At 40.9% G+C, this 16,738-nt stretch overlaps 1 protein-coding gene across 2 annotated transcripts in view; it reads left to right on the top strand.

Moving 5' to 3' along the window:
- The window catches only part of LOC308407669 (natural resistance-associated macrophage protein 2-like), a 27,997-nt gene extending 11,261 nt beyond the window's left edge, over window positions 1-16,736 (top strand). For both annotated transcript variants that reach the window (XM_080899460.1, XM_080899461.1), the window contains 11 exons: window positions 1,193-1,299; window positions 1,427-1,497; window positions 1,581-1,648; window positions 2,885-3,040; window positions 3,127-3,285; window positions 3,392-3,478; window positions 6,209-6,328; window positions 6,607-6,756; window positions 10,517-10,590; window positions 14,360-14,513; window positions 16,094-16,736. In XM_080899460.1, the coding sequence (XP_080755586.1) occupies window positions 1,193-1,299; window positions 1,427-1,497; window positions 1,581-1,648; window positions 2,885-3,040; window positions 3,127-3,285; window positions 3,392-3,478; window positions 6,209-6,328; window positions 6,607-6,756; window positions 10,517-10,590; window positions 14,360-14,513; window positions 16,094-16,201 (1,254 nt within the window). In that variant the 3' untranslated portion in view covers window positions 16,202-16,736. The remainder of the gene's footprint in view (window positions 1-1,192; window positions 1,300-1,426; window positions 1,498-1,580; window positions 1,649-2,884; window positions 3,041-3,126; window positions 3,286-3,391; window positions 3,479-6,208; window positions 6,329-6,606; window positions 6,757-10,516; window positions 10,591-14,359; window positions 14,514-16,093) is intronic.
- The last annotated feature ends 2 nt before the right edge of the window (window positions 16,737-16,738 follow it).

Genomic DNA, 16,738 nt, shown 5'->3' with positions numbered 1-16,738 from the left:
CATCACCGTTCTAAAACACGAGCAGGATGAAGTCTGACTGAGAGGCTGTGAGCAGAAGCAGTCTTAGTTTACTGAAACTGCCTCCTTGCATTACAAGCACTGCTGTTACAGTAGCTGTAATCCTTGGATTATGCGTCTCAAAACATTAAATCAAACCAGCGTGAGCCGGTGACACTTACAAAACAGTGACAGCATGAATTATTCATGTGGATATATTTTTAAATCCAGCTTATAAGAAATATTTGCATCTGTAAAACATGAAGAGAGAAAATAACTGTTACAAATGTGCCTCTGTTTGCTCTCTTTCTGTCCTCTCAGGCTACACTGCCCACTGTTGGAAACATTTTTTTAAGCTTCAGTAGGGAAACGTATGCAGAGCTGCATGAATGAATTGACTTCTTATCTTTGAATCTGTTAACTTTTCTGAGTTTACAGGACTAGTGACACAGTTGAAAATGCAAATGCTTTGACTGCCGGCTTGGTTTATTAATTGATTTATCGAATGATGAAAAGCTGAAAAGAAGTCCCGGAAAATTAATTTGTGCCTATAAGTCAAAGGTAAATTAAGGCTGTGTCCTCAAGCAGGAATGCATGAACACCTTCTGCCATCGTAAATTCACTTTATATGTTCTTGAAAAGGTTTAAGGCGCAACCTGTCCCAGATGGGATGGGAGAAGAGCGGGCAGAGAAGGCTTCTGTCCTACATCAAAGTCCTTGAATTGTGGTGTGACTGTGTATGATTGTTGCACCTCCACGTCGACATGCCTTAAACCAATAATTCTCATTGTGCAGCTTCAGCTTTTCTGTCCTCTGTTCCTCACACCTCGCTCACATTTTTGCAGAGAAGAGCTTAGACATAAAACTAGGCCTTCATTTATCCACGTGAGCAGCGTGACGGCAATGACCAACTGAAGCAGCAGAGGGCGAAAGGTCCTGACTTTTATTGTCAGGAGATTGCTGGATACTAATTCAATAAAAGTCCAGTAAATACGGCACCAATCATGCTGTTTAGTGCTTTACAGGTGATGGACAAGCTGATAAGACAGCTGAATTCCCAAACACTGTAAGAAGCAGTAGTTGTGCCACAGAGTAAAAATCTCCAACAATAAAAGGTTTCCTCACATGCCGGATGTGTTGCAAACTGAATTCTATGTCAGCTCAGACCTTTGTAAACACTGCCTGACTCTGATAGGTGCCTCGTATCATCCTGTGGGTGATGGTGGAGCTGGCGATCATCGGCTCAGACATGCAGGAGGTCATCGGCTGCGCCATCGCTTTCAACCTCCTCTCCTCTGGCAGGTGGTGTAAACAGACTAAGCATCAGTTTAACGGCCACTGGGACTCAGTCGCAGTTTGATGATTGCCATAAAATGAGTCGATTACTTCCTTGGCGATGATCTTTTCCGTTGTTTGTGTTTATCCACAGGATCCCCTTATGGGGGGGTGTCCTCATCACCATCACTGACACGTTTGTCTTCCTCTTCTTGGACAAGTACGGTAGGTTGGATTAATCACTTCCAAACTGTACGTCGGCATGTCAGCAATAAATGAAGCACGCCGCTTATTTTTTGTCTCTGCAGGTCTGAGAAAGCTGGAAGCCTTTTTTGGTTTCCTCATTACAATCATGGGGATCACATTTGGATATGAGGTATAAACACTTACACACGATTATCTGGAAATTAGTTGGGGGGGGGGGGTCTCTCAATCAGCGGGTCACAACATGTCAGTGGGGGAAAAGTAAGCAAAATATTTTTAATACTACCTGGAAGTCCCTGGATCCAAAATGATGTCCAAATCTCAACCGGATATTTTTTTTAAGAATATCAAGACAATAGACCTCATTCAATAATATGTGTTCAGAAATGTTCTTACCCCTGTGCAATCACACTCATTCTCAACTTGTGCCCACTGTGTGAAATCTGCTTATTGCCACTCCTCCATTTCTCTGTAGAAATAAACACACTAACTTGAGATGAAACTGAGAAAGTTAAAGTTGAAGTTGAGTGACCTTAAATCTACCCTCACTTCTGATTACAAGCTCTGGGTAGTGACTGAGAGAATGAGATGGTACAAGTGGTGGAAATGAGCTTTCTCCAAAGGGTGGTGGAGAGAGGGAAATCAGTCAGACTGAGAGTAGAGCCACTGCTGCCAACATCGAAAGGAACCAGCTGAGGTGTTCCACACGTCCTACCAGTAGGAGGTAGGAGGAAAGGCTCAGGACATGCGAGAGCGATTATGTCTCTCAGCTGGCTGGGAATGCCTCACTGTTCCCCTGGATGAGCTGGAGGACGTCCAGGCTTCTCTAGAAGAGGAATTGATGGATGGACTTTCGGCTTCCATCGATTATTAAAACAAGAAAATAGAGATATTTATCAAAATGATCATGATTATGATTTTTTGGCATAATCAGTAAGTCATAGTGGGAAATATTGTTTTGGTCAAATGTCACAACATCCCTGACACCTCGACAAGATCACAGACTCCAGGAAATACAGAGAAAGGCAGTAATCCCGTAGACAAGACAGAGGAATGGAAAGACAGGGAAACACTGGGAATACTAGGAACAGAAGAATGTGGGAAACTCAACAAAAGAGGAACCAAAGTTATATAAATACAAAAAAAAAACCACAACACATGAGCTTCAGGTTGTTAAGACTTCACTGAAAACCACAAATGTCGCATTGAAATCTTTTGATCACCGTGTTAAGATTTTTCCTCTAAACATCACATGAATGTTTGTACCAAGCTTGAAATGTGCCACCCAACACTCACTCTGAACTCTGGTGGTGCAAAATCACCAAGTGTCTCTGGTCTCTTCAGGTTCGTCCTAATTTACATCTTCTAAATGTTTTGCTTTTGAAATCACTCTTTGCTTCCTTTTCAGTATGTAACAGTGGGTCCAGACCAAGGCCAGCTGCTGAAGGGGATGTTTGTGCCGTACTGCGAGGGCTGCGGACCCGTCCAGCTGACTCAGGCCGTCGGCATCGTGGGCGCCGTCATCATGCCTCACAACATTTACCTCCACTCTGCTCTCGTCAAGGTCAGACAGTAATGAAATCCCTGCTTAATCAGCTGTGTGAAACCTGCATTGGCATCGTCAGTGAGTTTCTAAATCTTCTCTCTCAGTCTCGAGAAGTAGATCGGTCAAACAAAAAAGAGGTAAAAGAGGCCAACAAATACTTCTTCATCGAGTCGACCGTCGCACTGTTTGTCTCTTTCCTCATCAATGTGTTTGTGGTGGCCGTCTTTGCTGAGGCTTTCTATCAGCGCACAAATGAAGAGGTGGTAAGTATCTCTGCAGCTGCTTTATGATCTAATAAAAGTTCAGAGTCGAGATGGAAATTCAGCAGTCTGTTTTGCTTTCCTCCCTCCCCCCGTTTTCTTTTTTCAGTTCAATGTCTGTAATCAAACAGGCAGTCCGCATTTAGACCTGTTCCCTCTGAATAATGAAACTCTCAAGGTGGACATCTACAAAGGGGTAAGCTTTTATGTATGGGCTCAAAATGTGGTCATAAATATTTTGTACTTGTAAATCACTTTTGTATGTGTAAAAAGAATTTGTGTGTGTAAAAAAGATTTGTGTGTGGACCCCTGCAAGTTACAAGTACGAATTTTTTCTTCCTTTCATCTGATTGGTCAATGTCATGTCAATCACAAATGTAACAATCCAATCAGAGAACAGATGGGTTTGGCTGTTGGAGGGGCGCTTTTTTTTGAAACATGATAAGAAAAGTCTGTGACCATTTAAATGTATAACAAAACAAATATGTTTACAAATAAACAGGTAAAGATACTGTTGAATGCACGCCTCTCAGCATATTTGCTCATACCACATGTTTAAATTGAGTGCGATTATAAAGTAATAAGACTCAAACTACAGTGGTCCCTCGTTTATAGTGGTAGTTACGTTCTAAAAATAATCTGTGTGAAATCCGCGAAGTGGCTAACCTGATTTTTTTTTTACAGTTATTATAGCTGTTTTAAGGCTGTAAAGCCACTCACTACACACTTTATACACTTTTCTCCGACAGGCTCGAACATTTCCACACTTTTCTCTGGTTTAAACACTCTAAAAGTTCAAACCTTCGTAGAAAAATAAGTCCAGTATTATAGAACGAAACGAAAGTCACCCGCGGTTGCCTTTGATGGTGCAAAACATTTCATCGAAATTTTTGTTTGTTGGAGAAAACTTACAAACATACAGTACCTCACTTCAGAGTCACATTGGTAGTGATCGAAGATTTAGGTAAATTTGACAAGGTGAACCAATGACTGTATAAAACATGGACGACGCGACAGCTCCCCAAGAATGAAGCCAAAACGTCTCTATCGCCCCCTGGTGTCTGGCTGCAGTATAGGTCATAAACCCCGCCTCCTCCATGTTAGCGGATAGGACCATTGACAGTCATTGAGGTGAATCAGAAATACTTTATTAATCCAGAAGGAAATGGTCTACAGCCAATCAGAATACAGAACACAATGTGCTGTTTAAAAAACAAAAACAAAAAAAAAAAACATGCAAAATTGCATAAAAAAGATCTACAAAACAGCGAGACCACGAAAGGTGAACCGCGTTATAGCGAAGGACCACTGTATACCAAAACTTGACCTAATTTAAAGATTTTTAAGGTCATCTCCTTGTGCATGTCTGAAATGCTATTTTTTTTATGCTTCTTGCAATTCCCGTTGAGATCAGTGATGAACAACAGCTAAAATCGAAGTCTGTGCAAAGATGTGAATTGATGCAAATTCAGACCAGGTGACACATTTAGAGGCAAACACGTGTCTGCAAGCTTTGATCCACACAAAATGAGAACTTTGTTTTTTCCTTCAGAGCTGGCATCAATTAAAAAAGCTGCTGGAACGCAATTTAAGATTTTGGCCCATATTCACATGATAGTGTTACACAGTTGATGCAAATCGTCCGTTTAACCTCATCTATTCAATTGACATCTACCATCCGAATGTTGCAGCAAAAATAAAGAACACTTTTCTCCTATTGCCCAGTTTTGCTGAGCCTCTGTGTATTGGAGCCTGTTGCCTGCTCTTAGCAGACAGGAGTGGCACTGGTGTGGTCTTTTGCATTCAGAGATGCTCTTCTGCATGCTTTGGTTGGATTTTTTCCCCCGAGAACAGCTGCTCCCTAGATATTTTTCTCTTTTTCGGGCCACTTTCTGTAAACACTAGAGATGGTTGTTAATTATTTAAATCACAACGTGTTTAGCAGCAAGTTCTCTTTACCGTTCCTGAATGTATTGATCTGCTAACATTTAATTAACTCATTAGAGCTTTGCCTTAATAAGCAGTTGAACTGTATCTAATGAAGTGACCGTATGTAGTGGAATTACAAGAAAAGGAGTGAACGAACTTAAGGGAAAATATTTGTGGCTTTTTTCAGAAACTGTGTGGACACATTTGGTCTGAGCATACTTATACTTGCATATGCATGTGTGATTTCACCACAGAGCTTTAAATTGCACAAAGAGCTATCATCAGCTTCTGCGTCAAATTGACTCAGAGCGCTTGCTGGGGATCATCACTGATCTCCAGCTACGGCCCAGAAAACAAATAGAAAAGCTCAGGGTCATTTCTTATTTTTAAATTTAAAGGCTCATTCATGCATGTGTTGCTACATCAGATTATCTATCCAACCAATCACTCGTTTTATTTGCTGATTATCCAGCTAAGGTCTGTCCATCACATTCTATTGCCGTATATTATGTCGTTTTCCACACTGTTATGAAATATTCCTGTAATAAATCAAAGACACCCATCAGTACAGCTCATTGGGCTACACTGTAGGGAATAAAGGATTCCTACGCTGTAATTAAAAGCAGAAGTTATCCGTGAATTCACAGAAATTGTTTTTTTTTTTTTCACTATTTTAAAAAAAGTGGTGTGTTTGACGCCCCTGCTTGCGAACAGAACTCGGGGTGTTTGTAGCCTCCGTGTAGTTTATTCAGTAAAACTTAAAAGCACATAAACAGGTCAAATTTGCAGCACATAATGACAGGATTGTGTTTTATATAATATTTCTGAGATCATCTGGATTCAAGCCCTGCAGGAAATGGTGACAATGACATTAACATGCATTTATTCTTAACTCCCTCTCTGGTTTTAGTGGCAGCAAAGTGGGCCTGCGCTGGTTTTGCAGAGCATGTTTTCTGTTTTTTATCCACTGTCATCTGTGTTTGCGTGTCTGTAACAGGGAGTGGTGCTCGGCTGTTTCTTTGGCCCAGCTGCTCTCTACATATGGGCCGTGGGGATCCTTGCAGCTGGTCAGAGCTCCACCATGACTGGAACATACTCCGGCCAGTTTGTCATGGAGGTCAGTGAGAAAGGAAGAACCAGATGTGAACAAAAACCACATGTAAAGCTCAAACAGTGGAAATGTCAGCACTAACTCTTTCCCTTTAACGCAGATATGTTCTCCCATTCTTTCTTTACTTGAGCCCTTTATTTGGCCTGTTCAAAAGCTCCTGCGTGTAATTTACTTATTTACTTATAATCACGTACAGCTGCAGTCGGTTTGCTTCACTAAATCTTTTGTAAACAAGCCCCGTTTTCTTGTAAATGTCACCGACTCATTTGTTCTTCTTCCCTCAGGGCTTCTTAAACTTGCGCTGGTCACGTTTCGCTCGGGTGTTGCTGACCCGCACGCTTGCCATCATGCCCACCCTGCTCGTGGCCATCTTCCAGGACGTGCAGCACCTGACAGGCATGAATGACTTCCTGAACGTGCTGCAGAGCATGCAGGTCAGACAGAGGTTAAAACCAGTTCAGCTTCATTCAACCATCCGCCAACAGCACCACTATTCTTTTAGGCTTATTTATCTTTGTAGTGCTGTTCTTATTAAGTGCATTAAGGTCATTAACATAACTTAAATGCACAAGCAAGCAGGACTGGTTTTCAGGTTTTGGATCAAGTTCTAGGTTGGTAAAATCAAAACAGGCTGTACTCTTATCGTTAAATGATAAGATAAGACTGTCTAAGTGGCAATAAGAATGCCTCGTTGGAAAAAAGAAACAGGGTTGACCCAGTTGCTTCAGATGTAATCCTGCAGTATGAAAGAATTTATTGTCTGTAGTGAATAAAATGTTGCCAGACTGGGTCCAGTTGCTTCAGAAATATTGAATACACAGCACGAATGAGTTGCAAAGCATCTTTGTTACTTAATTTGTGTGTAATTAATGTTCCTGCATACTTAATATACACTGATTCACAGTCCCCAAGGAAAGCAGGCAAACCTTAGGTCCAGGCATTCATGTGGATATTACTTTGATACATAATAACTACTTTATTTTCTTTAAAGGAACCCATTCTGTTCTATTTCAGCTCTGTATAATTATCCCCAGAGGCTACTACAGTAGCTTTAAGCAGCTTAAGCATCTCTCCCTTTAAGCTGACTTCTTCTGATTGGCTGCACCACACAAACAAAAGGTTTGAGCGGTAGATGGACGAGTTTCTGTATTCCTGAGATGACCATGTTTGTGATATTCGCTCCCAGATATTTCATACTGATCCAAGACAAAAAACCTGTCTGAAACAGTTTATGCCTAATTCTGTGGAGAATCTTTGTAGAGCCTAGGATGTAACTTATGTAAGGGCCCAGTGTCATTGCCCACATGTATGCTTCTCTAGTGTGGTGCATACGTGTTAATCACAGTGCCTGTCCCGAAAGTCCTAATATATTATATTGATGCTATGATTATTATTCCTTATACTGAGGCGGTTATTGTTATTCTCTCGCTGATAAATTCAAAAACAGCAGTGAAAATGTTGCAGGTGTTAATCACCATTATAAGTCAGGTTTACTCATCGTGGTTTGTGCTGCTCAGTGTGTGAAAACAGTTAAATATGATCATTAATCTTTATTGCTTAAAAACAGCAATATATCATCTGGACGTTTTCAGTGGGAGAAACATTTTATCACTCCCACTGAAATTGCTCCATCCAGATGGATCGGCTTTCTGGGATTTCCTTACCTGGATGAGTGAGCGTGCATTAGGACAGATGCATGCTCAGATAAGCTAAGCAAGACAATCACTGTGCATCACTGCAGATTAATTTATACATGAGGTTTCTTGAAGGTGTTGACTGCAGCAGCTACAAACACTGCAGCTATGCATCATTGTAGTCTATCATTATAACAGCAGGTGTCCTGCAAACAGGTGTAAAGAAGCATTTTCACTCTTTCCATAACTAGGAAGGGAAAATGTTTGCTTGTGCGTACATCGTACGACATTGTGTATAACTACCTTCATCATGTCTCATTTGATCTGTAATAACATGTCTACTAATATGTTTTTGGGGGAAGTTTTCATAACATGAGGAACAAAAACCTGAAGACTTCCTCAGGGTTTTTTCTCAGGGCGAGGTGTTAGCTAAAAACCAGAGTTACAGAGTGGTGTTGTGGATTATAAAGGCAGTGGGCATGGAGGTTTTAATGGAAAAACACGAGCTGCATCTGGGAAATGTGGGATCAATCCTTTTTGGGGGACTTTAATTTACTCCTCAGTTTCCCTCAACTTTACAAGCACCTAGAATCAAACAAACACCACATCCCTTTGAAAAGATAAGTTTGGACACTTATTCCTTAGAGACATCAACACTGAACACATCAAAACCATGCCATAGTTATTGATATGGAAATATTTGTTGGCTGTCAAACAAACTCAGCTGGGTTTTGGTCAGATTGCTGCAGAGGTCAGGTCACTCCATCACTCTATTTCTTGGTCAAGCAGCTCTTACGGTGCTGCTGGAAAAACAAATTATGGCCCCACTGAGCATGAACCACATGGGATGGCGTTTCGCTGTGGGATGTTGTGGTAGCCATGCTGTTCAAGTGTTGCCTTGAATTCTCAATAAATCACCAACCGTGTCTCATGCTTCACAGTGGGAACCACACATGCAGATAACATCCGTTCACCTTGACTGTGCCTCACAAAGACACAGAGCTCACATCTGGATTCATCCAGATGTCTAATAAGAAGTTTTCTTCTTCTTCTTGGTCTTCTGAAGTCTTGGTTTCTTTGCAGCATTTCTATCATAAAGGAATCATCAGTGGTCTGATGTGAGCTGTAGTCTGAATTATTGATTTCCAGTGCTCAAACTTCCAAACTTAACAAGAGAATTTCTAGATTTTTTTAAGCATTGCTTAAAAAACTGTTGTTGTTTTTTAACCAAAAACATTTACAACCTCATAAAGCTGAATGTAATGATACTGTGTAAAGTTAAATAAATCCAGTCGAGCCATTTAAGACCACTAAAATCAACAGTTTTGCTCTGCATTGCACAAAATAATGAAAAACCTTTTAAATAAGTAGGGTTTCTAAAAATGTTAACAGTAATACTTAGTGTATGTAGTATTTGAATGTAGTAATACTACATTCAGTATGATTATTACAGCTTTAGTTAGTTATTTGCTGTTAACTAACAAATAGTTGATAACTAGTAATATCTCCAGAATTTATGTAAACCTTTCACCACCAGGGGGCAGCAGTTTAGCGGGAAATGTTTTTTTAGATGCCTCACTCCTCTTTGAAGTCACTCATATAAAGCCAGGGACACCTTGTTGTTCCTCCTGTGCATGCGAAGCGTTGTAGGAGAGTCACCCCCGTGTAAACCACACCTGCTTAAAACCACAAGTTCCTTTCCTAAAGCTAACATAACTGTCTCCTTGGAAGCGGCCTCACTGTGTGGAGTTTACTTGCTTTCTCCAGGTATTACAGCGTCCTCACACAGTCCAAAGACATGCATGGGGTTGAGTTCATTGATATAATTCTAAATTTAGTTGTATATCTCTGTGTCAGCCCCTGCAGCAGAAATAAATAAATAAGAAGATCTTTGTAAAATCTCAAAATACACAATTATTTAAAAAGTACATCAAGATTACATTCATTTGCAGCACCATCTTGTGATACAGACTGGTATTACATCAAAGACCAGCTCTAATTCATCTTCAGTAGATATCACTTCAACACAATACATTTGAGATGTGTTTGTTTTTTCACATGCTCCAGTGTTTGGTGTATGGTAATGTGTAGTGTGAAGCCTAAAATAACCAGGCCAAAGCCAATCAAGTAAATAACACGGTGCTATGTGAATGGACTGAGTGCAAAGACTGAGACTTAAATGCTGCCAGTTTCATTGATTAGCTCTGCCAACAAGGAGCCTGCCAGACAACACAGAGGGACAAACAAAGGAAAACATCTGCCAGTGAACTCCAACACTTCAAGTGCCCATAAAAACAGGAAAGCAGCTAAATAAGTATCAGAATAGTAAAATGTACCCTTTTTTCACTGATTTGAACTTCCTCATTTCATTACCTGAGTATTCTACCTAAACTTTACTACAAGTACAAGCAGACATAGAGGTAGCTAAAAAGAAAAAAAATTACAAAATCACTCCACATGTGCCAAAAGACTTCCCTCTGCACCTCCCAGTGGATGAAGAGGTTAACAGTTGGTGTGATCATTTAGTGTAACACATCATCTTCTTCTTCTTCTCTCCCAGCTGCCATTCGCCCTCATTCCCATCCTCACGTTTACCAGTTTGCCATCTCTCATGAACGAGTTTGCCAATGGACTGTAAGTAAATCAAATCAAACCTGCTTGTTTTTATTATAACCCTGTTCTTTAAACAAAGCAAAATACAAATCATATTATAAATGCGTATATATATTTAAATATATATTTAAATGCAAAGTGATGACACTGAAAAATTGTGGGGTTTTTGTTTGTTTGTTTTTTTTAAATAAAAGCTTCTTTTGAATTTGATACCAGCAACACCCTTAAATGGGAGCAACAAAAGACTGGAAAAAATGAGTAAAAAAACGTGATGCATCATCTGAGAGCAAATGCAGTTAATTAGTAACATAAGTATAAAATTACACAGAGAGTACCCCAGAGAGGAGGACTTTAGAAGCAAAAATGAGAAGGGGTTCAACACTGTGAGAGATTACAAGGGCAATTTGTTTAATAATTTGGAAATAATTTTCTTCAACATCAAATTGAAAAGAAATAGAGGAATTCATCATCTCAGAGAAATCTCTGTATACAAGGCAAAAGTTTAAAAGAGCTGCGATGCTGCAGTTAAAATCTCTGCATGGGCTCAGGAACACTTGGGAAACCCTCAGTGGTGCATCCACAAATATAAAGTTAAATATCCACCATGCAGACAGATCTAAACGCCATCAAGAAACGCCTGTTCAGGGCTCATTTAAGAGGCACTGTGGCCAAGTGGAGAGCCTGACCATCCTATGTCAAAGTTGGTATCTGTGCATGGATAATTTGCATATCTTTAAAGGCATCATCAGTGCTTAATGATGTGCGTGGGTTTTGGAGCAACATAAGCTGCTCTGCAGACTTTAGCAAGTCTTTGCCAAACCATGTTCTGCACGGTTCCAGACATGCCAAGCACGAGGACATAACAAATATAACAAAGGCAACGGACCGGTAACCCATGGCAACGGACAGTTAACCCATAACAACGCATGTAAACGCATGGCAACGGACAGTTAACCCATAACAACGCATGTAAACGCATGGCAACGGACAGTTAACCCATAACAACGCATGTAAACGCATGGCAACGGACAGATAACCCATGGCAACGGAGAGTTAACCCATAACAACGCATGTTAACGCATGGCAACGGACAGATAACCCATGGCAATGGACAGTTAACCCATAACAACGCATGTAAACGCATGGCAACGGACAGTTAACCCATAACAACGCATGTAAACGCATGGCAACGGACAGTTAACGCATGGCAACGGACAGTTAACGCATGGCAACGGACCGGTAACCCATGGCAACGGACCGGTAACCCATGGCAACGGACAGTTAACCCATAACAACACATGTAAACGCATGGCAACGGACAGTTAACGCATGGCAACGGACAGTTAACCCATGGCAACGGACAGTTAACCCATGGCAACGGTCAGGTAACCCATGGCAACGGACCGGTAACCCATGGCAATGGACCGGTTACCATGGCAACAGACCGGTAACCCATGGCAACGGACAGTTAACCCATAACAACGCATGTAAACGCATGGCAACGGACAGTTAACCAATAACAACGCATGTAAACGCATGGCAACGGACAGTTAACCCATAACAACACATGTAAACGCATGGCAACGGTCAGGTAACCCATGGCAACGGACCGGTTACCATGGCAACGGACCGGTTACCATGGCAACGGACCGGTTACCATGGCAATGGACAGTTAACCCATAACAACGCATGTAAACGCATGGCAACGGACAGTTAACCCATAACAACGCATGTAAACGCATGGCAACGGACAGATAACCCATGGCAACGGACAGTTAACCCATAACAACGCATGTAAACGCATGGCAACGGACAGTTAACCCATAACAACACATGTAAACGCATGGCAACGGACAGTTAACGCATGGCAACGGTCAGGTAACCCATGGCAACGGACCGGTTACCATGGCAACGGACCGGTAACCCATGGCAACGGACCAGTTACCATGGCAACAGACCGGTAACCCATGGCAACGGACAGTTAACCCATAACAACGCATGTAAACGCATGGCAACGGACAGTTAACCAATAACAACGCATGTAAACGCATGGCAACGGACAGTTAACCCATAACAACGCATGTAAACGCATGGCAACGGACAGTTAACGCATGGCAACGGACAGTTAACCCATGGCAACGGTCATATAACCCATGGCAATGGACAGTTAACCCATAACAACACATGTAAACGCATGGCAACGGACAGTTAACGCATGGCAACGGTCAGGTAACCCATGGCAACGGACCGGTTACCATGGCAACGGACCGGTAACCCAGGGCAACGGACAGTTAACCCATAACAACGCATGTAAACGCATGGCAACGGACAGTTAACCCATAACAACGCATGTAAACGCATGGCAACGGACAGTTAACGCATGGCAACGGACAGTTAACCCATGGCAACGGACCGGTAACCCATGGCAACGGACCGGTCACCATGGCAACGGACCGGTAACCCATGGCAACGGACCGGTTACCATGGCAACAGACCGGTAACCCATGGCAACGGACAGTTAACCCATAACAACGCATGTAAACGCATGGCAACGGACAGTTAACCCATAACAACGCATGTAAACGCATGGCAACGGACAGATAACCCATGGCAACGGACAGTTAACCCATAACAACGCATGTAAACGCATGGCAACGGACAGTTAACCCATAACAACGCATGTAAACGCATGGCAACGGACAGATAACCCATGGCAACGGACAGTTAACCCATAACAACGCATGTAAACGCATGGCAACGGACAGTTAACCCATAACAACGCATGTAAACGCATGGCAACGGACAGTTAACCCATAACAACGCATGTAAACGCATGGCAACGGACAGTTAACCCATAACAACGCATGTAAACGCATGGCAACGGACAGTTAACCCATAACAACGCATGTAAACGCATGGCAACGGACAGTTAACCCATGGCAACGGACAGTTAACCCATAACAACGAATTTAAACGCATGGCAACGGACAGTTTTGATTGATTGATTGATTGATTGATTGGTAATTTATTTCAACATGTGAACAATATACAAGTACATTTAGAAAAGAAATGAGAGAAAAAATATATATACTATACAAATTACATACAAAAAAACATTCTGATTAATTTACATGTTGAAAGGGAGTGGGAAGAAGTATACACTTATTTAATCCCACCCCTGTCCCATAAATTATCAGTGAATATTTAGTCAGCTTCCTTACTGATATAATTTGTAATAAAAATAGTGAACAGATTTCTGATATACTATATACTATAATATCACATCATGAATTTTTTGTTTGTTTGTTTTTAAATAGAGACATTCACTTAATTTAAATATTTTCCTTTTCTTTATAGATCGAGAAGATCATATTTTTATAACTCTTTTTGAACAGTTTTATGTTTGGACATTGCTTTAATTCCATATTCAGTTTCTTCCATAGTTTCACTCCTTGAACAGAAACACAAAAGCCTTTTCTTGTAGTAAAAAGGAAGTGCTGAGCAGCTGAAATTTTATACCAGGCACGAATCTGAAAATATTTTGCTTTCAAATATAAAGCAGAAAGTCTCCTTAGTTTCCAAACTGAGATGAAACAAGAGTAAAACCTTACCATTGTCCCGACCTTTCCCCCCCCCCCAACTGGGGCATCTGTTTTTCAAAAATCCATAACATCTATTATTTTCATCAGCTGATGTGTTGTTTATGTGCCTTTTTAGCGCTAACACATCATCTGAACTTTTATTGGAGCGTGCCTCCCTTTAAACTTCACCCGTTCTTATCTTTCTGCAGAGTATTTAAGATAGGAGGCGGAGTGGTGATCTTGATCGTGTGTGCCATCAACATGTACTTCGTCGTAGTCTACGTGAGCATGCTGGGCAGCGTGTGGCTGTACGTGCTGTCGGCTTTCCTGTCCATAGCATACCTGGTGTTTGTTGGATACTTGGTAGGTAACAGCAGGTTGTATGGGAGCTGTCCTTGGCAGGGTTTAACTTTGTTTTACTGAGTGAACATTAACTTCTTGGGCATTTAATAGTCAAAGCGTGTTTTCACAAATCTTCAGAGAATTATCTCTGAGCTCCCAACTTAGCCTAAAATTATTAAAAAGGAATTCCAGCTTCAGAGTGATTTTGGAGCAACTCTGAACAAAAAAGGGACCAAAACTTTTACGTCAGTGAGGAGGTGTGGTTGTGGGTTTAATGGACCTTTTACTTTTTACATGCCAGAGCCCATCGATGACACGCATATAAAGGCACAATGCAATTTCTGCAGTTAAGCATTGTTATTACAGTGGCATGTTTAAATTGAGTTCAATTGGTTAACTAACCAGCCAATCAAAATGTTGATCATCAGCGAGATACATGAGAATTGCTCTTTGGGTCCATCTTTCACTTTTTTCCATCAGCAACTGTACAAAATATAGGAAAAGAAACACTCAAAGGCAGCTACGATAACCTTTAATTAGTAATGTCCTCTTGTATAAATGAACACTATGAATCAATCACCACATCTTAACCCTGTAACACTGTGTCGTATTTTTAATTTTTGTGTCAATAAATTGCACAAAAATGCCAGATATTGTCCTCTTGCATACACGGTGGGGATAGCAGCACAGAACAGAGCAAGATCAATGACAACAGATTTGAGGTTGTTTAAGTCAGGAAAGTCAAATCAAAGAATTGGAGTGGAGGTGTGTTGTAAAGTGATGTGCCGATACAGGCCAGAGCTACAGCATGACCAGGTGGATGCAAGGATTTCAGCTGACGAGATTTGGAGTTTGGGGCAGAAATACCACAAATTTACTGCTTCTAGCCTCGTGGCCGTCAGTGTTTGCTGTTTTTTTTAACACAAAAAATTATTTTAAGATGTTAGTTATCATACTAAGCTTTTTAGACCATTAAAAAGTGATTGTCTGACTAAGTTGTCGGTGTGTATCGCTCTTGTATGTTTGGGTAATTTTGCTCCTTTTGCATTGCATTCTCTAATTTAAAGTTATGCAGCCACTTTGAGAAGTATTCAGGTCCCTTCACTTTATTAACACTTCTTTTGTTTCGAGTTTTAAAGCCTATAATAAACAAAATAAAAATATTTTATTTTTTTAAATGTTAGAAAGTCTCCGCTCCACTGAGCAGTACATAAACAGAACTGTTTAGCCAGGACTTTGCAGAAGCAGCTGCAGCTTTAAATCTCTTTGCGAGAGTGTCTGCAGGATTTGGACACCTGGATTTAGGCAGTTTTCTTTCCAGCAGATCCTCTTGAACTTTTCAAGGCTGGATGGGAAAGCATCTCTGGACTGCCGTCTTCATCTCCGCAGATGTTCTGTGAGGTTTAAATCTGGTCTTTGGCTAGTCCACTCAAGGACAGTCTTAGACATGTCCTGAAGGCTCTCCGGCGGGTCTGAATGCTTTCTCAAGTGATGCATAACTTGAACAAATTCATTCTGTAAACCTTTTTTTTTTTTTTTTGGCCTGTGTGTGTGTGCTTTTTTTCTTTTTTTTTTTTATTCTGTCTTTTTTTGTGCTGCAGGTGTGGTTATGTCTGATCGCTCTGGGGGTGTCCTGGCTCGATCCGAGCACCAGGAGAGGGAACGACACGACCATCCTGATCCAGCGGCAGCCTGAGTTTGACTCATGACATTCGGGTCAAAGGTGCATCTGTGGACAACCTGACTGACTGTGTTTAGCTCCAGATGAAGTCTTATTTAGTCCCAAGTTATTTATACGAGATGTTTGTTGACTTTCAGATGAACTTTGACGTTTGGTTGGTGCTGTACAGATTTTTTTTTTTAGTAATGAAGAAACAAATTTATTTGTCACTGTAACTTTATTAAAAGGTAACATGCTGATTGTGAAAAGCTTAGGTGAATTTTAAAGATTGACAGGTTTACAGACGTCTGATGTTTATAATCATTTTTTGAAGGACTTAATATGACAGAAAACATGTCAGGACTTTTTTAAGAAACCAAACAGACTGAATCCCTGTGAAGAAGATTTACAAATGATACCCAGGCTTTTAAAATCAGTGGTTTCATGTTCAGGAGGGAGTTTTAAAGTTTTAAAGACAAATTCATGTCTTCAAAAATGCCTTTCAACAACAAGGCAGTGACGTGCTGGATTTCAGCAGACATATTTTATTTTTACAGCTCACTATCACACATTTGCTCAAGAAGCT

Source organism: Rhamphochromis sp. 'chilingali' (genome assembly GCF_963969265.1).
Source record: "Rhamphochromis sp. 'chilingali' genome assembly, chromosome: 12".
Classification (NCBI taxonomy): domain Eukaryota; kingdom Metazoa; phylum Chordata; class Actinopteri; order Cichliformes; family Cichlidae; genus Rhamphochromis; species Rhamphochromis sp. 'chilingali'.
This window is presented reverse-complemented; position numbering and strand designations above follow the sequence as displayed.